Here is a 23,866-nt window from a genome sequence, read left to right as displayed (position 1 = left end):
TTTATCAACCGACATAAACGTTTATTTATAGAGAAACCTATCTTCGCGTCTCTTCAGATTCGTTTTATTTTTCAATCGTTTCAATTTCTAAAATTCTCCTCTCTCAACGCAATCACCAAATCCAAATTTAGGGTTTCTTTTCTCTTTCTGCGATCGATCTCTGAAAACTCATAACTGTTGTTTAATCGTGAAGATGGCATCAAACGGATCTTTCTCTGCTCAGAGAAACGCAAACGCTAGAACAACGATGAAGAGAAGAAGCGACAATCGCGGTTACGGTGGCGGAATCGGAGGTTATCAAGAGGAGACGAACCGTTACGCGCCGCCGCAAAAACGTTTCAGATCACAAGCGCAACAGCAATTCCGATCTGGTCATAATCCTCTGTATCATCATCATGGTAGTAATAATAATAACGTGTCTAGGGTTTCTTCTCAATCATATAACAATTGCGGTGTTGATGTGATTGCTTCTAATTCAAGTTTTGCATTACGTAACAATGATTCTAACACCAACAATTATCAGAAACCCTTTGTTGCTGGTTATGGAAACCCTAATCCCCAAATTGTTCCTCTTCCATTACCTTATCGTAAGCTTGATGACAATCTCTCTTTAGATTCGTTACCTGATTGGGTTCCGAATTCAAGAACCCTAACTCCGAATTATCCTGTTAGGTCATCGAATTTTGTACCAAACACTCCTGTTTTTACGAATGTTCAAAATCCGATGAATCATTCGAACATGGTTTCAGTTGTGTCTCAATCTATGCATCAACCAATTGTTTTGAGCAAAGAATTGACTGATTTGCTTAGTCTTCTTAACAATGAGAAAGAGAAGAAAACTTTAGAAGCAAGTAATAGTGATTCTTTGCCTGTTGGATTAAGCTTTGATAATCCATCGTCACTTAATGTTCGACATGAATCTGTGATTAAGTCTCTGTATTCTGATATGCCGAGACAATGTTCATCGTGTGGGTTGAGATTCAAGTGTCAAGAAGAGCATAGTAAACACATGGATTGGCATGTAAGGAAGAACAGGTCGGTGAAAACCACTACAAGACTGGGTCAGCAACCGAAGAAATCGAGGGGATGGTTAGCAAGTGCATCTTTATGGCTTTGTGCAGCGACGGGAGGAGAGACGGTAGAAGTAGCATCTTTTGGAGGAGAAATGCAGAAGAAGAAAGGAAAGGACGAAGAACCAAAACAACTCATGGTGCCTGCGGATGAAGATCAGAAGAATTGCGCATTATGCGTAGAGCCGTTTGAAGAGTTCTTTAGCCATGAAGATGATGATTGGATGTATAAAGATGCAGTCTACTTAACCAAGAATGGTCGTATAGTTCATGTTAAGTGTATGCCTGAACCCCGACCTGCTAAGGATTTGAGAGAGCCTTCGAGGGTAATGTCTGTTACAGTTCCATCGGTTGCGAAAGCTATAGCCTGCTGATTGAGATTTTTAAGATCTCTGTTTTAGTCATTCGTTTTTTTAAGTAATGTACTTTACTTGAACAAGTTGTAACACAAATACAGTTCTATCAATTGAATCTCCTATTTTACTCTTATCGCCTCTTTACTCTTATGTGTCATTTAATGAATATTCATGCTTCTATATCTCTGTTTTAATCGTCGTTTAGTGTTGAAAAATCATCAAAAAAGTTGTAACTATATTAATCAGAAAAGATTAACGAAATGCTTTAGTTTACACTTAATAACAGAGACAAACGTGAAGCTCGTCTTCTTTTGATTCTCCTTAGGGTTTCTTACTTCGAGAAGAAGACAGAGTAATTCTCACAAACTTGTTTTGCTAATAAACGTTATAAAGCTTTTCAAAATCCTTTTTCAACCCTAATAGTTGATGAGAAATCGAAAAACAAACGAAGAACAATGATAATTCTGTTATTTCACATAAAGTCTCAAATGACAAATACAATGAAACACTCTATTTAAAGTAGAGTGTTTCGGTTTAACCAGGGAAATCACACTTGATTACCTGTTTACATAAACCAGACTCTCTATACCACTAAACCGAAATAAGGAAACCTTGAAACCTAATCGTCCCATGAATGTGCAATTAGCTTTTTCCCTAATTCCTTTGTGTATCTATATATATGTATGGACATTATCATTCTAATGAGATAACACATTCACAATCTATAAACATGAGGACAATCTCTGATCTTCCGGTGGCTTTGGTAGAAGAGATACTCTCTAGGGTTCCATTAACATCTCTGAGTGCCGTGCGATCTACTTGTAAAACGTGGAACGCTTTATCAAAAACTCAGATTTTTGGCAAAACGAGGCAGCAGTTTCTAGGGTTCATGATGATAGATTTTGGGCTTTATTCAATAAAGTTCGATCTCCAAGGACTCAATTACGAAAGCGACTTCGTTGAACCATCTATAAAGCGAGTAAGTATACTTGACCAACTCGATATATTTAAAGTCTTTCATTGCGAAGGCTTGTTGTTATGCGTCTTCAGAGGTAACCGATGGCCTGTAGTGTGGAACCCTTATCTGGGGGGAACAGGGTGGATTCAACCCATAAGCGATTTCCACAAATATCAAGTATCAGACAAGTTTGCTTTCGGATACGAGAACAAGAACCGTAACTACAAAATCTTGAGGTTTCTTCGATGCTTTTGAGTACTCAGACTTTTTTGGATTTTATGATATCTACGATCTTAACTCTAGTGCATGGAAGGTTCTTGATGTCAATCCCGATTGTGATATAAAATGTGGCGTGTCTTTGAAAGGAAAAACTTACTTTTTTGCTAAAGAAATAGCAAAAGCTCCAAATGTCAAAGATTTTTTAGTGTGTTTTGATTTTACTGCTGAGAGATTTGGACCGCGCCTTCCTCTGCCGTTTCACTCTTGCGGTTTGTTTTCAGAACATGTGACTTTATCTTGTGTAAGAGATGAGCACTTAGCTGTCTTATATCGACGGTACAATGGAGTAATGGAGATATATATTACAACTAAGATTGAGCCGAATGAGGTATTCTGGAGCAATTTCTTGAAAGTGGATCTCACTACTTTTCCGGACAGATTTTATGGAAGTCGATCTCACTACTTCTTCATTGACGAGGAGAAAAAAGTCGCTGTGGTTTTCAAGAATGAACCTGAATGGACCATGGATTGTTCCTACCAAACAGCTTACATTATTGGAAAAGGAGGATATCTCAAATCTGTGAAATTCGGAGAAACTCCTAATGACCGGAAACATAACAACGCATGGAATATTAACTCGTTTATGTTATCTTCTTATGTTCCAAGTTTAGTGCAACTATAAATCAAGCAACGGGGCAAAAGGAAAGAAAGAGATTATTATTAAGTAGTTTCATTTGCTACACATTATTTGTTTCTTGTATCATCTCCTTTAGATAAAGATTACTTCCAGTCAGGTATTAACTTGTGTTTTTCCAATTTCATCAAATGCTTTTGCATATTTTACCATAACTTTTTTTGTCTTACTAGATCTTCCAATTTTGTACCCAACACAAACGTTCACGTACCTGCTTTTACAAATTTTTGCAGTTTCATGTGTTTGAATCCCTCGAACATGAATTTCATTGTGTCATAAGTTATGCCTCGACCAATTGTTGTGAGTAAAGATTTGTCTGAATTATTTCACGTTCTTAACAATGTGAAAGAGAAGCTGACTCGATAGCCTACCAACTCTTTGGATAGTCGCACGAGAATTAAGAACATCAAAAGGAGTCCGACTTGTTCTTCCTTTCGTTCACACCCCCACAAGCAAATCAAGTGGCGGATTATTTAGCGAAATATTTGTCCCATTTTTCATCACATTCGAAGCGATTGTTTCTTAATCTTTACCAGACCCGATAGCCTACCAACTCTTTGACCTGGTAATGCATTTCGGTTGGACCAAAATATTAAAAAACCATAATCGTTGACTTTTTAGTTGATTGAATTCTTAGACTGATTTCTTGAAGATTCAGTGCACGGATACTTTTTAAACAGTGGCACTTACACAGCAAAAACCTAGCGAAAGAATACAAATGGAAAAGACATTTCGATTTACATATTTAGCCTAACTTTTCGTTACATAGTTCAGCTCATAGATAGGGTTAGTTTTGTCATTTGAGTTTACCCACCAAGGGTTAGTATATGTCGGATGCTTTGTTTGACCACTAGCATGCACACCAACACGGAACCGTGTATGTTTTTGCTTTTAATAACTTAGTCACGAGTATACCCTCTTTACAAGCTCCAAAGTTGGTTCTGATCGTATAATTTCATACTTACCAAATGTTAGTTTAATTAATTCTTACGAAAATATTTTCACTTTTAAAAGCTTTTCTTCGTTTTTGTACCATTATGTCAAAATTGGGATTCAAAAATAGATTTTGATACATGGAAACAATGATCTCATATGCAGAATTTAGGACCCTAACTGGCTTTTTTACATGTGCATGCGCATGTGAGGTTTTTCTACTAATTTGCATTTGCTTTTTGCATCTGATGTTTTTCTTCTAGATAAGAACTGATTTTAAGAAAAACATCATTGTTAGAGCCAATATATCAATTTGAGATACACATAAATATGGTCTTGACCGCTCCCTTGTTCCAAGTTTCGAGTAACCACACAAAAAAAAGTTTTGTATGTCTCTCGATATATATATATGTCTTTTATATGTTATTTTCTGATTCGTCGTAGTTATATCGATTAGATTCTATGACACGGTTAATCCAATATTTAGAGTGAGGCAATGATTGGTCTAATTTGGAACTGAATTAACTCATGTTAGGTGGAGGTTGAAAACAGAAACAACCATATTTGTAGTTCTTGTATGAATATAAATTTTCTTCATAAAATCGTTTGACTTAATTATATTTCTTACATATAATACGGCTACATGAGTATATAACAACATAAAACCTGGAAAAATAAGCACAACCATAAATCACGCGCGGTAGTTACAGTCATTCAGATTTTAATATATATGCTAATTTTTTCATCTTGAAAACACCATAACAAACAAACAAAAAAATGTAATCAAATCAAAAGAAAGGTAATGCGAATTTGCCATGGACCGACATATTAAACTTTATTCTTTTAAAACATTATGAATGATTTTTTTCAACGTTAACGACTTTAATTAAAATTAGAAGGAATCTCTGTAATATTTCCCAGCTTCACACACACTAAAATTCAAAAAAATAACATTTTCAACCAAACCTCCTCAACATATATAAATAGTAACATAGCCACTTTATAACACATTTTCACATTATCAAATCAAATAAACAAAAAAAAAAAAAAAGCAAAGCGAAGAAAAAAAAATGGGAAACAGCATTACTGTGAAGAGAAAAAGAGCTAAAGTAATGAAGATCGACGGCGAAACTTTCCGAATTAAAACTCCGGTGACGGCGAGAGAAGTCACCGCGGATTATCCCGGTTACGTTTTGTTAGATTCTCAAGCCGTTAAACACTTTGGAGTTCGCTCTAAGCCGCTTGAACCGAACCAAACCTTGAAGCCGAAAAAGACTTATTTTCTCGTCGAGCTTCCTAAGCTTCCACCGGAGACGACGGCGGTGGATACAGAAAATAAGCTACCGTACCGGAGAGTGATGTCTGGTATCCACGTTGGCGCAAAGGAGCGGTTAGATATGTTGATGTTGTCTCGGAGAACGGTTTCTGACGTCACAATCGGAAGATCTGACGGTGGAGATGGGTTTGGGCCTGAGCTTGGGCCTGGACATACGAGTGTGAGGTTGAGGTTGCCTCGTTCTCAGATCACGAAGCTTATGGAAGAGAATAATAATGATGCTTCGGCCATAGCTGAGAAGATTTTAGGTATCTATATGGAGAGGTCTGGCGAGCTTGGCGGCGGTAGAGGTGGTGTTGACGGCCGCCGGGAACTTGGAAGTGGGGAGATTAAAGCGCGTGAGGTAATTCTTGTTTTTTTACTTTGAGTTTTGGTCAAATAGTTTCACCGCGTTAAATTTAATCTTTGACATAAAAAATTGAAGCGGACATATTCAACTAATTAATCAACTTAATAGAGAATCTATATAAGTGGTACAATCAACAAGCATAAAATGAATTTAACTACTTTGGAGTTGATAACTCAGCTGGTTCAATCTAGAACCATGTTTTTGAGAAGCCGGGTCAGATTCTGAGTTTGAACACGGGTTAATTTAGTATGTTCTACTTCTCAAGTTGAAGAGATTAGAGATGTATGGGTCTCGGTCCGAAACTTCTGAGATTATAATGAATTATTATTAATAATTTGTGTCAATCATCATTTGTCGGAATTACCGAAATATCATCCCGGAATTGCGCAAATAGTTTAAATTTTTAATGTTCCTAAATTGATGTAGAAGGCAAGAAACGGAAGTTAATTCGTTAGGCATTGCTTTGGCGTTGGATTAGAGTTATAAAATTATTATTGTAAGCCACTAATTAAGCCCACTAGGGTATATTTTTGTCATCTACATACGTGAGTATGACGTAAGTAAATATATACAAAACAAATTTACATAAACACACATTTACATGATATGCATGTTACTATAGTCAAACTTTTATCGGAGTAGGAGTGGACTTATAAATGGATTTACAAAGGAATTCGTAAATGAATTCACATGTTCATGAAATTGTATACATCTTTGTCTTAATAACATTGTCGAAGGATATGCTTAGAAACACATGTTTATTAGTTTTTGTAATATCTCGGGGGAAAAAAAGATTAATGCATTATCATATCTTACCAATGATCAAGATCCTCTCGATCATCAAATGATTTATCGGTTTGTTTGGTTAATCATATATTATAAATTAATAATTAAGAGTCAAAGAAGTAATGATATTAATTTTTTTTAATGATATTAAATTAAACATGTGCAGAAGCAGGTGAGTTTCGCCGGAGAAGGTGGACGGGAGCTTCCTGTTCTATGGAGTAGAAGTGGAAAATAATCATCAAATATTCAAATAGACAAACTAATTCTCTTTTTTGAACCCCTTTTATTTTTTTTCTTATATGAAGTTATTGTGGTAGGACTCATATATTATGTGTATAAATCTCTTTTATCTAGCAACTAGAGATTATTTAGAATTGTTTGTTTTCCTTTACGTTAATTAGTCTTTTCATACTTTAAGATATAAGAAATTATAGAAGCTAATGGACATGGTTGGGTGCCTACCCTACCAGTTACCAAATAATCAACGATCGTTATATTGCAATCAGCCTTTTTTGATTAAAAAGTAGGACCCTAAAAAGTATTCCCAAAATGGTTGGATTTTGAAGAAGAATAATCTAAAATGATATTGCCTTTAGAAAGTTAAAATTTTTGGGCAGTCCACTAAACGAGACTCGTTCTGCTGGTTATCCGTTATGGCTGTAATTATTGATACAAACTGATACAATAAACGATGAAGGTTTAATATCTTGATTAAAAATGAAATGATGAAACCGTCAACTACGTACAACTTAAAAATCTAACAAACGATTTTTTTTGTACTCAACGTTAAAAATACACACATATGTAAAGTAACATCACGCCTTGTACAGTAAAGAACCATAAGAAACTATTCAAACTGCGTCATGATAAAATCTATGTAGACTACTCAAATTCACGATATTTAGCAATATATTTTCAAGATTGTAACCCTTTAGTCTATTGCCATAACTTGACTAACAAACACTTCCACACAACTATTGAATTTAACTAGTACACTTTTTTCTTCTCAGTATGACTTTTTAGTGATTTTGCAAAATTTGGTTGGAAAGATGCGAGTAATAACCAAAATGCCATAGTTTCCCAGTTAGAGGAATGCTCATAATATTTAGTCTTCTACTAAAGCATTCCAAAACTATAATCATCAAACATTTTCAGGATAAAAGAAAAAGATTTTTGTTTTGATCTACAAACTATTTTTGTTTGTATGTATCATTAACATATCAACTCTCTTAGCCTTTTCATGGGTGGAAAAATCGATCTTCGCTTTCGCCATTAAAAAAAGGGAAAGATATGGTACATAGAGTGCTTTAGGTGCACCACTCTCCCACTAGATATAGTCTAAGCAAAGCCTCATAATATTGACTTATCCAAGCCCCATAGTGTATATTTCTTATACATATTTAAATACAAAATCTTGACTTAAATTTGATAGAAGAAGACTATGTGAAAAAATATTATGTTACGATGAACTATTAATCAATACAAATTTCACCGTCCATACTAGAGTTTTGATCTATAAGTGATATACATCATGGTTTGGGCCTATCGCGTGGGTTTGATTGGGTTTATGATTATCCTCTTTATCAAGATCAAGTCATTGGTGGATAGGCTGGATTTTCTATGTGATTGGGTCCATATTACACAACCTGTAAAGCATGATGATCAGGAATTATTGGGCGTAAATTTTTGTTATTTTTCCTAGTGATTGATATAGACTAAACTTGAAATGAGATAAACATATCTGCATGATCTTTCTTCCATGATTATGTACCCAAACCGGCAGCCTTCACATCAATTTCAGATTGGAACCGTTGGTTGTTAAATAGTTATGTTCTGGACTGTTAGAAAAAATAAAATGAAGAAGATTAATGATGTAAATCAACCTTGACCTTTCGCGAGATTAATGATGTAATAATAGTTAAGAATCACACATCAAAAAGGAAGATGAACCAACACTAATATACAAGGGACATGAGATAATTTATTCATTATCAATCAGTACTTATGAGTTAGGCGCGCCCGAATGAAATTAACAATAATGTTGTTACTTTTACCTATGCATAGCTGAAAACCATGCGATTGATTACAATTAATATATGTAAGGCTTTAGCTTGGGCCTGTATTGCTTAGATAAGTATTATATTTACCGTTATCCAAGAGCGTTTAGATTTTTCTATGAATTAAATAACTTCTCATTTGTAGATCTCTATTTTCAGAACTATTAGTGGTAAATTTTCAGTTTTCTATTTATAATTAGGGATCAGATGCATCTAAACTACAAATCCTTTATCTAGAGGTTAGACGTATATAAAAAGCAAAATATTAAGTCTTTAAAAATATAGAGTTTTGCTACTCGCATTCCATAGCAATCCCATAGAAGCTCAAGCTCTTGGTTTATCTTCGACATCTTACTCAAAATAAATGATTTTTAAGTCACATATATTGCCAAACAGTTTTCGAGTGTGAGTAAATTTGGCATTCAATTCAGAAAATATAATTTTTTGACAAGTACTTTATTCGTAGTTAAAAATAGATAACATTGCACATAATAATACAACTAATGCAGGGAAAGTACTTCAAATTCTTAAGACACATGCTTAGATTCAAATTAAGGACAAGTAAACAAATAAAATCTCTTTTAAAGATATTGTACATGCATGTTTCACACCGTTATGTTGCTTTAGGTGTCTACGTTATTTTTTCTCTCATAAATTATAAATTGTTGCTTAGTTCCATCTATCAAGGAAATCTCAATCTAATACAATAAATAATTATTTTGAATAGAAAAATGTTTGAAAAAAATAAACAATTATGGTTCAGTCCAACAGAGTATATGTCTCTCTCTCTGTTTTCATCTAAGGCCATTGTGGAATGCAAAAACATCGTTTATACCATCATTACACAAATACATTTAAAACAAAACATTAGTTAGTGTTTCGTGTTTGTCTAAGTTGAATCCTTCACAAATAACATTATGCTTATTAAGGATATAACTAATTTACACTGGGGTGATGCTTCTTTTGATTCGATAATCGGGTTCTCTCCCGTTTTTTTAATATAAAAGTATTATAGTCTCGTTTTTATTCTTATTGCCAAGATTTGTTTAAGTTAAACTGTTTAACTAAGGTAAAATTTTCTGTACTACCTTACCCTTCATTTTCTATATGATATTTACAAGTCAGCAAAAAAAAATATATATACACTAGGATGGATTCAGTTAATTTGTATAGAAACAAATCTTAATACATAATAAGCGAATTCAAATATATTAAACTTTCTAACTAAAATATTAAACTGTTTCTGAATTCCATCCTCTCATATATGAATTATTTCATTCTTATACATTCCAATTTATGACTTTCATAGTTTTTTTTTGTTTTTGAAGTATTAGTCAATTTAAGTGTGCTACTTTCATATTTATTCATAAAATGAAATTAATGAAGGTATGATGTATAATGGGTAGATGCATTTAAAGTGAAGTAACTGGCAGAAAGTATGAAGCCCGGTTTATATGGGATTGTCCATGTGCACGTATATAGCCTGTTTTAGTAACACATTCATACGAACTTGTACGTGTTTATTTGTCCCTTTGACATTGATCACTCACACTAAGGGAATACAATTACATAAATTATGTACATGGATATATATATATATATATATATATATATATATCTGTTATGTGCATGGGAATCACGTAGTTCTTGTAATAAATACATTGAACTTGCGTAATGTATAGACTAAAATCAAGAGTCCACAAAAAAAAAGTATTTCTTTCTTCTATTCATCTCTACCAACGTCACATTTTCGAATAATTGCTGCATGCAAGAAAGAAAAATATATAATTTTTTTTAACAATATATCATTAGACATTAGTTCATGAGGTTATTAAAGCTTCTACACACTCTAAAAAAACGTTTTCAATGATATATGTAAAAATTCACATTCTTATAAAATATATATATATATATATATATATATTTTTGGTCTTGGATGTTCTTAAGATTCTTCTCTCTCTCAAAAAAAAAAAAAAAAAAAAAAGATTCTCCTCTCAATATTGTAGCAAAAATTAAAGGGTTTTGATCGCTAGTGCACTCATCCGTCTTGGATGTTAAATATATATATCTGCTATACTCAAGATTAGGCCGTATCTGGATATATACAAGTGTTTTTTTTACAGTAGCATTAATAAACACACGAACAAATTGTTGTATTTTAGTGTCCAAATTAAATATATACTTTAAAATGTAATGAGAAGTCATAACTCAACTATTGAACAGGGCCCATCATTTGTTTTTGTTTTCCCTACTGTTGAGCCGCCCTTAGTCGAACGAACTAGTAAAGAAAATAAGGTTGAAAGAGATTTTGTAGGTCGGTCCACGCACAAGTTTTAAGCCAGAAAAAGACAAACCACATGTCTCTCATTCTTTCTAATATGAGTTTTGCTAGCCACGTTCTCTTACCTATACCTAATTTTCGGTAATCTTGTTCAATTCATAGATATACAAATACTATGCATCTCGTCATTACCCTTTTAGTTGTGGAATGAGAAATACTGATTAATTACATAATTAATATGGCCTCTGCTTTTTTATTTATAATCAGAGATCCCCCAACCGAAACTAAGATCAAGAGACTGTAAGAAAAAACTAGGTATTCTTACAATTTAAAGCAGATTCAATGACCAACATGATTGAAAGATTCAAACTCTGGTCTTAACATAGGAAATCTTAAACACACAAATCCTTTCTAAAAAAATAACAAAAAATCCTTACATATACATCATCATAACTCAATTATTTTGACATTTATTGTAGTTATTAGTTTAACTATTCAATGTTTTGTTTCAATAATAACGGGGAAAATGTCCAAATTCTCGCTTTTCCTTTGCTATGATTGCCATTCCCTTCTTCTATGTATACTAGTTTTCTATATGTCTATTTCTTGAAAGTACTATATATATATATGTATAATTCAATTTAGTTTTGAGAAAAGAAATGAATATGTAAAAATGTATACAGACTTCTATATATAATAATTACAATTTAAACATAAAAGAGAAGCATAGAATGAGCCTACTTAGTGTTAGTTCATCTTTTTCCCAATGCAGTAGTTTCTAGTGTTATGATGTTTGTAGGATATCTAGTAGTAAATTCCTTTCCTTCATATAACATCAAGATACATAAACATATATAAACGTATGTCCATTGCATGCAGATTTGTAAATATAGAGATTTCCCATCACTGAGGGACTAATTCTAGGAAGCTAGCTACTTCAATATTAATGTGATTAACCAAGTAGTATATTTTCCAACATATTATATTGGTCGAAAGAGTGGCTTAGAAATGTCAACTTGAGTAACCAATGCGGGTTGTCTAAAATGATAAATACAAGTTGAACTATATTATAAACTTTAGTGAAAGTTTTCTTTAACCAAATTGCAATGAATCTGAATATCATTTTCGGATCACTAGCTAGATCGAATCTTTTGAACAGAACTTATTTTGGTAGAATCAGAAATCATACAAAAGATTTTAATTTTAAAAGATGCAATTATGCGGAAACAGGTATTAGTAGAGGAGAGAAATCTTTATAAAAGGAATCGGGAACTATAAATGATCTTAATGACAATACATACAGAAATAAATAAAAATATTTGGACCATTCACATTAATCGAGAGTATTAACATACACTATGATTGTTATGTGATTAGCCATGTGAATCTATTTTTGTACACTTGAAACGATACTAATTATACATAATGGTCCCCTCTTAGTTTTTATCTAGAGATTGCAATGTTTCTAATGTGACATTGTTGATCTAGAATATATTCAGAATGCGTTGCATATAGATTAGTGTCCGAAAGTTTTATATCCTCACAAATACCAAGCTTAATAATCCAACCTAGCTGATAAGATAAAGCTTTTGTTTTGGATTTTTTCTTATCACTAAAATAAGGGAATTAGTAACCCAAAACAAAGATAAGAATGACAAACAAGAACTGCGATTAGAAAAAGAAAATCTTTTATTTATCAAAACCTCACGTTGTATTAATCAAATCTCTGTGCACGTGGATCCTTCTGTATTATTAATCATAATTGTCCATTCAATAAACATACTTTATGATTACAAAAACCAGCCTGCCATTCTCTTAATGACACATTGTATGTGATTCGATATGTAGGATACGACTTGGGGAGGTACAGTTTTCAACTCCTTTCATATAATAACAATAACTATAACTTCTGGTTTTAAAATGTAGCATGTGCATTTTTATCTTAATTTATTTGTATTTTCGTAATTATTTCTTATTTAGTGTTCATAGTAGAAACTAGAGAGGATTGAACTAAGAGTAATATAGAAATATATATATTTTTAAAATTTATTATGGAAGTAGGAAATTTTTGATATTCAAAACAATTTTGAAACCCTAAAACAACTTCTTAAACCCAAGAATTTTTTTTTTCTTGCGAAAGACTTAAATGCATTAAAATGATAAGAAGTCCAATTTTCATAGTAGTAACTTTGAGGGAAAATAAACGTTCGTTATGTAATTAACTTTAAGAAAGGAAGAGAAATTACTCTGCCAATTTTGTTGACATACTCATCGATCGACACCAAACATATATGTAATGAAGCTTCAATAAAGTTCACTGATAAAAAATTAAGACCCTTTTCATTCGAACAAAATGTAACATTTGTATCTAGTCAACCTAATCAATGGCTAACGAAATCATTAACGAGACAACTGTCATGACAACATAGCTTGTCATATTACATGAAATATTGTTAAACTTCATATATCATACTTTTATAAAACGATCATATCGAGTAAAATACTTACTATAATACAACAAAATAATGATTATCGAGTAAACAATGTAAGTAAAACTGTACGCTTAAGTGGCTTGGCATTTATGACTATATTTGACAAATAACATATGAAATTTCGTGTTCTTAATTATGGAGACATCCAAACAATAAAAGAGGGAATTATTAACCATTATACAAGGAGAATCCTCAAAGGAATATCCTCAAATTGATCAATTGATGACGTAGTTAGATTCTTAATGATAAAATAAAATTATTAGTTTAAAAAAAATAAAATTATTAATAGTAATTGGATTTTTGTAATCGTATATGTATCAGTACGAATTTAGGGCCAGAGTCAATAAGCTCAAGCTCTATAGAAACAAAAAATTATCACAATAATCATCCATTGTCCATCCTCTTTTAAAGAAACAAAAGTAGCTTACCATTAAATGCATTTAAGTTACGGCCAGAGTCAATAAGCTCAAGCTCTTGAAAAAAAAATGTCTAGCAGTTTTTTCGGTATCCACCTTCCACATTTGTGTTGTGACAGTGAAGATTGCAATATTAAAATTGGTTGAAATATCCAGTAAGAATGAAAAAATATTCACATAAATAGTTGAGTTTTTAATGTTTTAAAAAGAAAATGATAACAGAGATTTAAAAGAAAAATATAGATCATGTTTTTTTTTCTTGAAACCAACATTGATCATTTTAAAAATCATAAATAGGTAAATATTTTGATTAAGAAAAATATAAATTGGTAATAAGTTTTTTTATAGAGATTTTTATTACGGAAAGAAATACCAGACCAACACTAAAGCTTATTTTGTATAGCATTCATGGTTTGAGCGTGTTATTATTACAACTAATCCAATATAATTTAGGGATGGTTTGGATTATTTTTTGAATGATTTTAGGTTTTATATCTTTGTTTTATGATTCTTAAAGTTTTGGAACGAATTACAATTACCAGTGAGTGACTACAATTGACGGTTATATGTAGTTAATACTTCTTTTAGTTTCTTTTTGGCAAAGTTAATACTTCTTTTCAAAATTATATTTTTAATGTCAAATTGTCAATTGTTTTTCCTTTCATGTGCATATACATTTATTTTAACCTAACTTAAGTAAATGATTTAGAAAATAACATTTAAAAGGTAATAAAATTGATTTTTTTCTGTTTCTATAAATAAACTCAAGTGTAATATAATACAATAAGACTAATATTTTACAAAACTTCTGAAAACAAATCGAATTGAAATTTTGATATTTCGTTTCAATTCATTCATTTGTTTACATAATGCCAGTCTAGTAAGATAAATATGGAATCATGTAATGGATTATAAAATAAATAGATTATTGGACTTCTTAATAACTTCGTTTGTCTTATTGACTTGATGGAGCTCGTAAGTACATAAATACAAGTACAGCGCCTAAAGTGGGATTATCCATGTGGCTAATCATGTAGTTAATTAATTTAATAATTTTGGACATACATTTGAATATCAATTCAAATGAAAACAATGTATAAATTAATAAGAACACGTATCCCTAATCTTTCCCAAAGGACACATGCTGACATGGGCTGATAAATCGAGATCTTAGGTATGTCGTCCAATCAATTAATATAATCTCATACTTAATTTGAGAAATAATTTTATACGATAAAGGTGCTGATGTGTATCAGTGTATGGTTATCCTACAATTAATTGATAAAAAAAATATATGCTATTCATCACTGATTTTAAGATTTCTCAACTTTTGGTTGAATACTTATTTACCTACATATAAAAATGTTTATATTTTCGAAAATACATATTTTAGTGTACCAAAATTATATCATAAAATGTTTTAGCCAAGCAAACTAGGTTAACATTATGTTTTGATCATTCATACAGAGAATGTGAAAATGTTTTGCACAGAAGAACTCGTCGTCCTAGAGCAATTATAAATAAAAAAATGGTCTATTTTGGTAATAGAAATTCATAGTTTATCTTTTTTTTCAAAAAATACTATGCATTGCAATCTATATAGAGACCCTATAATATGTGTGACAAACTTTTGACGAATTTTAAATAAATAAGCATGTCGCTCAAGAGCTAGCTTTAATAAAGCCAAGCTCAAATAGACAAAGAAAGATGACAAAAAGATAGATTCTCTGAAACTGAAACCTCAAGGAAAAAACAAAAGTGAAGAATTTTATTACTCATTTCTTGGAGTTTAAATAAAAGATCTGTATTCCGTAGACTAAAACACACAAAATACAATTAAAACAGAAAAAGAAATTGAAAAACATATTTATGTTTTTAACACTTATTTACTAGTTAAAGATTCCATCCCCGTGTGGACCCATATCAGACTGATCATCGGTGAATTCAATGTCTCTTGTCTTCTCTTCGTTATAGATGCATTAAGAACTTCTCGATTTTCACATAATCTAACGTTACATAATCTCGATTGTCTTCTCTTTGGATCATATTTCAAAATTTACGTGGGATTTATAATCGAGAGAATCATTGTTTCCCCCGATATTATTACAACGTACGTAATTAATGTTTGATAAACTGATTTATTAATGATAAAACCCTTCATTAATTGGTGATCAGATTCGAATTCCTGTCTCGTTGTGATGAGGAGAGAATGGCATCAATGGCGTCTTTAACTTGAGAAATGTCAGGAGCTTTTCCTCCTTGAGCCGGCCAAAACTCATCGGTCGCTAATACCTAACAAACAATAGATTATATCAATACGTGTTACGTAATAATTCGATAAATATGGTAATTAAATCAATCCTGAAAATTAATTTGAGGGATGTTTGTCATAACTAATATACCTTAACTTGTACTTGAAGGAACTTGACATAACTAATAGCCTTTTCAAGCATTGTCACCAAATCAACCTGTGAAACATAACAAATATTATTATCATGAGAATAAGTAATATAATAAATCTGTCATAAATGGTTATATGGATGTGTACCTTGGTGCCATTGGGAACAAGTTCTTGCAATATCTTGAGACGTTCACTTATCCTTTCTCTTCGATTCTGAACAAAATAAAACATATGTAAATATGTGTTGAGAGATTGAGTTTTATTTTAATGAATGTAAATTAATGTCAAGAAAGCAAACCTTGGCTGCTAGGCTTTGTGGATCTTTAGGTGAAGTTGTTGGCTTAGGCTTGGTCTTTCCGGTCACACCGCTACTCAGTTTCTTCGACGGTTGAGTGCTCTCTCCCTATATATCCATAATTCAAATTGATAGTAGTATATATCAACGATCTTTCATTGACATCTTATATGAAAAATATTCACCAAGACTTTGTTGTTTGTAATTACCGTGTGAGAACGTTTGTTTCCAGCGGATTTAGGCGAAAGAGACTCGTTTCTAGAACCAGTGGTTACAACAGTTGAATCAGAATATAACCAGTCTTTCTGGCCTTGGGGAGTTTCGGTGGATCTAGGGCTAATAATATCCATATGATGTTGATGATTCCAGTTTGTGAAGCCGTAGCTCATGTTGTTGCCCTCCAAGAAGGAGAAGCCGCCCCCACCGCTACTACCACCACAGCTTATGGCTGGAGGAGGAAAGCTCTCGTGATGATCAAAGTTAAGAAATGATGATCCGTTGAAATCCATCAAAGAGTTGTGATGATCTTCACCGGATGGGTAAAATACAAACCCCTGATGTTGTTGATGATCTGAATTCATCGTGCTACTGCTCGAAGCCGAGCCTCCTCCTCCTCCTCCACCGGCATAAGCTGCATCTGGCTGATCCAGTCCCGGCGAGGAGAGATCTTCGGAAGAGGAGGAATTTTGTTTTGACAAGTAATTGGTCTCGTTGGGATGGTCATTAACGAGTGCCATTAGACACTAATAAGTTTGATAAGTGATTTTTTGTTTAGGGTTTTTGTGTGTCTTGTTGACGAAAAGTGGCTTTAAGGTTGTCTATTGGTAAGCAAAGAGAGACAATGTGTTTGTGTAGTTATGTTATGATAAAGGTTTATATAAGTGGTTTATGTCTAATATTTTATTTAAGCTAGTGACGTATTCTTAAGATTTTTTTTTAATTTATTGAGTTTGATTAAACTGATTAGAAAAAGAAGCTGGCATTAGATCAAATTCAATATTTTACGTCATTTTTTAAACTCTTATCAGTTTGAAGCTTCGAAGTTATGAATGCATAGAATTCTAGCTAGACATATGTTATTTTTTGTACATTTCCTTAACTGGGAATATTGGACTAGCATGCCTAAAACGTATGGTTACTAAAAATGCTTGTATTTGTTTTGTTTTTTTGTAGTCATTGTCTCCTTGTAATGTTGTTAGTAACAACTTGTTACTCTGCCTATGGACACTCATATTTCTTAGTTCTTTCAAGATAATGACATCCATTTTACTCCGATGTTCATCGACAGACACTACACAACATTTTTTTTTTTTTTTTTAATGTGATACTTGAAGATAATGACAATCACTTTTCTACTAGATGAATAGTTCTAATAAACACAACCTTACATGTTTTCTGATACTTTTTAGATCCTCTTTAAAAAGATAGCTAAAATTTTGGTATTCTAACTTTTAAATTTTACATATTTATGATACTTCCACATATTCTTTCATTTCGTACTAACTGCACTGGTTCCATTATTTGCTTCTATCCCACTATTTTCTCACAGTTAAATTTGTTCCATTTTTTTTTTTTTTGGACAAAAAATTTGTTCCATTGTTATTATTTGAAACCTTACTCTATACAATAGTTCTTAACCAAAAAAAAGTTGTATGTTTAATATATCGTAAAATCTACTACATTTTTATTTAACCAATAAAACATATTCACATTATTATTTTATTTTTAATTTTCAATTAACTGAATGGATAAATATAAATATGAAAAATGTAAATTAAGTATTAATTAATTATAAATTTCGATATTTATTGAAAATTGTAGTAAGAATACTGAGTTTTCATTAGTTCTTTTTCACTTTTAATTTGTTAAACTCAAATGAACCCAAATTAAGGTATTTTTTTTTTTAAAAAAAGAATATTGTAAAAGATTGTCTATAGACAGAATTATCTTTTATGGTATTTAATCAATTGAATCGAGTCGGTACCATATATGTTATATAAAAAATACTCCAAACATAGACCACTAATACTGGTGAGGAAAAATTATATAAGTTATTTGTATTGTATATAATTTTAGCAACTAATGTGGCACTGTAAAACCACATGATCAACAATGTAAATAATAAGAACTCATTTTAAAAAATGGCATAGAAAAAATCTTGACGTCGGGGAAAAATATGGATCGCATATCAAATACATCATTATCTTTTTGGAGTGATAAAAAAAATGAATGAACGTAAATTAAAGTGTTGTATTACAATATTTATGAGTAATTGTTGTATTACAATATTTATGAGTAATTCATCGGGATTGTTAGCTGGCAGTAAGGTGAAATTAATGGACTGAGACTTTATAACCCCAAAAATAGTTTATTAATTAAGAGAAGCGAAAAACATAGAAGCAAAATCATCGCCGTATCTTCCGCTAATCTACACGTCTTTTTGATTCCCATATATATGATCGATTCTAATATATATCAATTCTTTCGATGATTCATTTTCATTGTTTATTTTGTTTCGATGATTCATTTTTCCTAAGAACCTGCTTCTTACTTTCATTTCTTTAGCCGACACGTCGACTTATAAGTAATATACTCCATAATATAGTTGTTTTAGGCTAACTTGTTTTATTTATTTTATCTTCGTTAATATCTTTGTATATAATCTTTTTTTTTTGTTGAAGTTTTGGACATTCGGCCCATTCTTTGGGTTTAGAGACCAAAACATGCTAAAACCTTTTTTTTTTTGGTAGAAATAAAATTCAAACTAGTTCGATACTAATTTATGTTTTGTACAATCCGTCTTTATTGAAATAACGTTCTTTTTTATTCCTTTTTTAAATCATTTTGAGGATTTTTTTCGACAAAAAAAAGTTAGGATTTTTTTTGCTTTCAAATAAAACATTCACACCTTATCAAACCAGTTAACATTTACTCATTTTTGATGGGCCGAGCGAGTAAAGTGGGAGCAAAGCCCACGCCCAACATTATTGTGAAATAAATTATTGATGAAACTGTGAAAATAATATAATCATATAAGTTAGTAAGATAAAAATCTAGAATTTAGAGAATCGAAATCATTTAATGAAATTATCTAACAAAAAATATTATATATTGTATTATCCATCATCGAAATTGTTAGTAACAGATAATATTGTTTACAAACACACTAACTTTAAATATGGACCAAGACCATGATCCAAGTAAATAGCCATACGATTATATATGTTAACCATCTAGAGAGAATGATCCCTCATTACTTTATAAGAAACACATCCGACAGCTAATTTAACCAGTTTGTGAACGACGACACATATATACTAAGAAACATTACCGGGAAAAAAACAAAGAGATATAATACTTGGACACTCTAGTCAACACAATGTGTAGATAACTAAAGCAGCTGGTCTTTCTAATCCATTTTTAGATAAATTATTCTTTACTTCAAAAAGTAAAATATCTTAACTCTACTTATATAAGCCTTTTGGTATATCTTTCACTATCGATTCCTCTAAATATCTATAGATATTACTATGGTGTATAATAGCTATGAAAATCATTTACTTCTCACATAAATAGAGAAATATAGAACCATCAGATGGAAACATACATCAACATCTCCAATTTCTTTCACACAAAATAAACTTATTTTGTGGTCATGGGCTTTGGTCTTGTCCCTCTTTGAGCATTTAACAACAACTTTACCAACTAATCTTCTTATATTAAATATGAATTAATCGCTCTAACAATATTTCAAATAATTAATTATAATTATATCCTCCAACTGTTATCCTAACAATAATTCAAAAATAATTAATTAATTCACAATTATTTCCCCCCTCCTCTGTTTTCTTTTTCTTGCTCAACAATACATTGACGGTTTTAGTTCATGTTCTTTGAGTTTTAAAATACACTTTTCCAAAATTGAAAGAGAATTGTTGTTGTCACTTTCCCTCTTACCTTTCTTTTTCTTTAGATATCTTCAGAGAAGAAAGAATGGGGTTATATGTTCATCAACGAAACCCAAATACAAATCCTCAGGACAACAATCTAGAAATAAAAACTCATTTGAAAAAAATGATTCTTGATTTGGGTTTTCCTTGTTTTGTTCCTCCTCGAACCAGCTCTCGTGAGGACAACAAAGCTTGGCTTCTGGCTGAAACAGAGCCGAAGCTTATTGACTCAGAACAACATTCGTTGCAGTCTTCGTTTAGGTTTAGTCTTTGCTCACAGTTGGAGCTGGAGAAGATTAAAAAGGAGAAACCTTCGTTGTCTTATCGGAATTTTCCAGTGTCTGAAGGATCAGAGACGGTTCTGCTAGTGAATCTGGAGAATGAGACAGGAGAATTGACAGGTGAGATGAATTGGTCGAGAGGCCTTTCACTGGAGAAGAGTATTTCTCCGGTGGCCGATTCTTTGATCCGATTCAGTTACCGCGAACTCCTCACTGCCACGCGCAATTTCTCAAAACGTAAACCCTAAAACACCCTCAAAATGTCCTGTTATTGTTCTTATTTTTTTTGTACTTTGATATGTTAGATCTTTGAATTGTATTTGAGGAAGATGTGTTGAAATTGGTTAGGGAGGGTTTTGGGAAGAGGAGCTTGTAGCTATGTTTTTAAGGGAAGAATCGGGATTTGGCGTAAAGCCGTGGCCATCAAAAGACTTGATAAAAAAGATAAAGAATCTCCAAAGTCGTTTTGCAGAGAGTTGATGATTGCAAGCTCTCTTAATAGCCCCAACGTTGTGCCTCTGCTAGGTTTCTGTATCGATCCCGATCAAGGGCTTTTCTTGGTGTACAAGTATGTGTCTGGTGGCAGCCTCGAACGCTTTTTACATGGTAATTACTCTATTTCCTCTCTTTCTTTACCATTGGATTGAAATTTGTGCATAGATTGACGGGTTTTACTCGGTTTCAAAATAAGATAAGAAGAAAAAGAAGAGTAGGAAGACCCCCTTGAATCTGCCTTGGTCTACAAGGTACAAGGTTGCCTTAGGTATTGCAGATGCCATAGCCTATTTACATAATGGCACTGAGCAATGCGTTGTGCATAGAGACATTAAACCCTCAAATATTCTTCTTTCCTCAAACAAAATTCCAAAGGTAAAGAGACTTTGAACCACTCTTTAGTCATTTGTCAACATAAGTGTGTTCTGTATTCACTGTTGGAGTTTTTCTTTCAGTTGTGTGATTTTGGGTTGGCTACTTGGACCGCTGCGCCTTCGGTTCCTTTCCTCTGTAAAACCGTGAAAGGAACTTTTGGGTATCTAACTTATAAACCTTTTGATGCCATAAAGTCACACCTATAGATGTTAAGTGCGCAATAAATTGGAAAACTTTTGCAGTTATCTGGCTCCTGAGTATTTCCAACACGGCAAGATATCTGACAAGACCGATGTTTACGCATTTGGAGTCGTGTTGCTTGAGCTAATAACTGGTCGGAAGCCAATTGAAGCAAGAAGACCATCTGGTGAAGAAAATTTGGTAGTTTGGGTAAGTGTAATTTTACTTTTGTATATTTTCTTGATAAACTACTAGTAAACCAACCTATTTGACTTTTGGTAGTTGTAGCACTTATACTCCACAAGCCCCTTTTCCTATAAATGGACGCTTCTCAATACATCAATTCGAATTTGTGACTTGACATACTAAATTCGGGTTTTGGTCAAGCTAAAAATTACGGTTCAACTAAGTTTTAATGATCTTTAAACTGTTAACGATTTATAACATTGTCAAATGCAGTTTAAGACCTTTTTAATAAAAAATAACCATTTTGGCTACACTTCTGCTTGCATCAATGGCTTGGTTTTATATATTTTTGTGCAGGCAAAACCGTTGTTGCATAGAGGGATAGAAGCTACAGAGGAGTTGCTAGATCCAAGGCTGAAATGTACTAGAAAAAACTCGGCTTCGATGGAGCGTATGATCCGAGCTGCGGCAGCGTGTGTGATCAATGAGGAATCACGAAGACCGGGGATGAAGGAGATACTTTCAATCCTAAAAGGCGGTGAAGGGATAGAACTAAGGACGTTATCAAGCCGGAAGAAATCAAATCTTCCGGGTATAATGGACTGTTATCCGCAGTTGCAACGGACAAAATCTGAGATGAAGAGTCATCTTACGCTTGCGATGCTCGGAGTAACGGAATTTGAAGCTGATGATCTTTTGTAGGGAAGGTAACAGACCGGAGACATGGTAAGAAACAAACAATAAGAAGGTGGTAAGTAAGTGTAGATATCAAATGTAAATGTTTACTGAGATACCCGGTTAAGATTTTAATTTCCGGTTTGGTTAATAATCATAAATAAAGGATTAAACAACTTTCACGGTACAAAACCCACAAATCAAATCCGAGAAATTATTCTCAAACACAAATACAACAAGTCAACAAGCAAATAAAGTTGCTAGAACAGAAAATGAGAAAGAAGATTATTCTTTAATTTTATTGACTAACAAACATTTGATGATTTGGAAATTTGATACTGAATGTCTTCTTCAAATTTACTAACTTTTACGAGAAGTCAAGGATTTGAAGCAGCAGACGGTTTTTTAGGGTGTCTACACAACCTCTCTGTTGCCCCGGCAACGTGATAAATACCACTTCCACACGATGAAGACGGCGGAGTGGATCGCGAAGAATGAACGGGAATGCGAACTTGATACATAAGAATCGGTAAGTAAAAACGAATATCAAAAGATGAGATCAAACAAAAATTAATATCTCTAGATAGAAAACTATCTTCACGATCAACAATCAAGCTATGAAGTAAAAAATAAAATAAAAGTTACCGTTGTACTATTGGTTTTGATTTCTTAAGTGAATTGTTTAAATTAATTATAGCTGTGGAAAATTATATCTAGATTATTCATCTTATTTTCCGTATTAAGATATGAACTCTATTAAAACCATGTAAACTCAAGATTTTCTTTTAATAATATTTACTGGATGGTAAAACAAGAATGTGTAGCGAGGAAAATTTATCGGAATAGTGAGATACTAACCTACGTAATGGAGTCTAGTCCCCGAGACTGGCACATTAAAGGATAGAGATAGAAATATAAGAAGCAAACTTGGAAGAAGGGAAGCTAATTTTGTTTTCTTCACTATTGCCATTGCTCAATTTCTATTTGACATTGGCCGGTTTTAGGTTGTACATATAGAAAAGTTTAAGTGAAGGATTTAAAGAATGAAGAATTAATCAACAACAAGTGTAGTTGAATAACG

At 32.4% G+C, this 23,866-nt stretch overlaps 6 protein-coding genes across 9 annotated transcripts; 4 read left to right on the top strand and 2 right to left on the bottom strand.

Annotated features, from left to right (window-relative positions):
• Window positions 1–44: 44 nt before the first annotated feature.
• Window positions 45–1,626, top strand: AT1G66500 (Pre-mRNA cleavage complex II). Its single transcript, NM_105321.4, has one exon. It carries the CDS (start codon window positions 194–196, stop codon window positions 1,442–1,444), a length of 1,251 nt encoding a protein of 416 aa, NP_176823.1. The 5' UTR covers window positions 45–193; the 3' UTR covers window positions 1,445–1,626.
• Window positions 1,627–2,156: 530 nt separating this feature from the next.
• On the top strand, window positions 2,157–3,285 carry AT1G66490 (F-box and associated interaction domains-containing protein; the record flags this gene model as incomplete). Its single annotated transcript, NM_105320.1, has 2 exons — window positions 2,157–2,601; window positions 2,648–3,285. 2 exons carry the CDS (start codon window positions 2,157–2,159, stop codon window positions 3,283–3,285), a joined length of 1,083 nt encoding a protein of 360 aa, NP_176822.1.
• A 1,863-nt stretch (window positions 3,286–5,148) lies between these two features.
• Window positions 5,149–7,288, top strand: AT1G66480 (plastid movement impaired 2). The gene is made up of 2 exons (NM_105319.4): window positions 5,149–5,909; window positions 6,868–7,288. The coding sequence occupies exons 1-2, from the start codon at window positions 5,301–5,303 to the stop codon at window positions 6,934–6,936; spliced, it is 678 nt and encodes a 225-aa protein (NP_176821.2). The 5' UTR covers window positions 5,149–5,300; the 3' UTR covers window positions 6,937–7,288.
• Window positions 7,289–15,690: 8,402 nt separating this feature from the next.
• On the bottom strand, window positions 15,691–17,492 carry RHD6 (ROOT HAIR DEFECTIVE6). Its single transcript, NM_105318.3, has 5 exons — window positions 16,853–17,492; window positions 16,647–16,751; window positions 16,496–16,561; window positions 16,350–16,415; window positions 15,691–16,239 (listed from the first exon to the last, which is right to left on the bottom strand). The coding sequence occupies exons 1-5, from the start codon at window positions 17,378–17,380 to the stop codon at window positions 16,108–16,110; spliced, it is 897 nt and encodes a 298-aa protein (NP_176820.1). The 5' UTR covers window positions 17,381–17,492; the 3' UTR covers window positions 15,691–16,107.
• Window positions 17,493–20,542: 3,050 nt separating this feature from the next.
• Window positions 20,543–22,971, top strand: AT1G66460 (Protein kinase superfamily protein). Of its 3 annotated transcripts, none has more exons than NM_001334241.1 (6): window positions 20,554–21,111; window positions 21,223–21,480; window positions 21,566–21,744; window positions 21,825–21,904; window positions 21,987–22,134; window positions 22,468–22,971. In NM_001334241.1, the coding sequence occupies exons 1-6, from the start codon at window positions 20,637–20,639 to the stop codon at window positions 22,810–22,812; spliced, it is 1,485 nt and encodes a 494-aa protein (NP_001321968.1). In that variant the 5' UTR covers window positions 20,554–20,636; the 3' UTR covers window positions 22,813–22,971. The 3 variants fall into 3 exon arrangements, with proteins under 3 accessions (NP_001321969.1, NP_001321968.1, NP_176819.1); NM_105317.3 differs by having other exon boundaries at window positions 20,638–21,111; NM_001334240.1 differs by having other exon boundaries at window positions 20,543–21,111; window positions 21,825–22,134.
• Window positions 22,190–23,838, bottom strand: AT1G66465 (uncharacterized protein). 2 transcript variants are annotated; one of them, NM_001334243.1, is made up of 3 exons: window positions 23,644–23,838; window positions 23,151–23,296; window positions 22,190–22,803 (listed from the first exon to the last, which is right to left on the bottom strand). In NM_001334243.1, the coding sequence occupies exons 1-2, from the start codon at window positions 23,753–23,755 to the stop codon at window positions 23,163–23,165; spliced, it is 246 nt and encodes an 81-aa protein (NP_001321973.1). In that variant the 5' UTR covers window positions 23,756–23,838; the 3' UTR covers window positions 22,190–22,803; window positions 23,151–23,162. The 2 variants fall into 2 exon arrangements, with proteins under 2 accessions (NP_001321973.1, NP_001321972.1); NM_001334242.1 differs by having other exon boundaries at window positions 22,190–23,296.
• Between the last annotated feature and the right edge of the window lie 28 nt (window positions 23,839–23,866).

The sequence above is a fragment of the Arabidopsis thaliana genome (assembly GCF_000001735.4).
Source record: "Arabidopsis thaliana chromosome 1 sequence".
NCBI classification, from domain to species: Eukaryota; Viridiplantae; Streptophyta; class Magnoliopsida; order Brassicales; family Brassicaceae; genus Arabidopsis; species Arabidopsis thaliana.
The sequence above is the reverse complement of the archived record's forward strand: the minus strand, read 5'-3'. Positions and strand labels throughout refer to the sequence as shown.

Excerpts from the sequence above, each read along its gene's own strand:
- RHD6 (NM_105318.3), bottom strand. The coding sequence starts at position 17,380 with ATGGCACTCGTTAATGACCATCCCAACGAGACCAATTACTTGTCAAAA. Across the intron at positions 16,752-16,852 it reads GAAACAAACGTTCTCACACG|GGAGAGAGCACTCAACCGTC; the intron begins GTAATTACAAAC and ends ATGGATATATAG. Across the intron at positions 16,562-16,646 it reads CACAAAGCCTAGCAGCCAAG|AATCGAAGAGAAAGGATAAG; the intron begins GTTTGCTTTCTT and ends TATTTTGTTCAG.
- AT1G66465 (NM_001334242.1), bottom strand. The coding sequence starts at position 23,755 with ATGGCAATAGTGAAGAAAACAAAATTAGCTTCCCTTCTTCCAAGTTTG. Across the intron at positions 23,297-23,643 it reads GACTAGACTCCATTACGTAG|TTCGCATTCCCGTTCATTCT; the intron begins GTTAGTATCTCA and ends TTATGTATCAAG.
- AT1G66460 (NM_001334241.1), top strand. The coding sequence starts at position 20,637 with ATGGGGTTATATGTTCATCAACGAAACCCAAATACAAATCCTCAGGAC. Across the intron at positions 21,481-21,565 it reads CCTCGAACGCTTTTTACATG|ATAAGAAGAAAAAGAAGAGT; the intron begins GTAATTACTCTA and ends TTTCAAAATAAG. Across the intron at positions 21,905-21,986 it reads ACCGTGAAAGGAACTTTTGG|TTATCTGGCTCCTGAGTATT; the intron begins GTATCTAACTTA and ends AAACTTTTGCAG.
- AT1G66480 (NM_105319.4), top strand. The coding sequence starts at position 5,301 with ATGGGAAACAGCATTACTGTGAAGAGAAAAAGAGCTAAAGTAATGAAG. Across the intron at positions 5,910-6,867 it reads GGGAGATTAAAGCGCGTGAG|AAGCAGGTGAGTTTCGCCGG; the intron begins GTAATTCTTGTT and ends AAACATGTGCAG.
- AT1G66500 (NM_105321.4), top strand. The coding sequence starts at position 194 with ATGGCATCAAACGGATCTTTCTCTGCTCAGAGAAACGCAAACGCTAGA.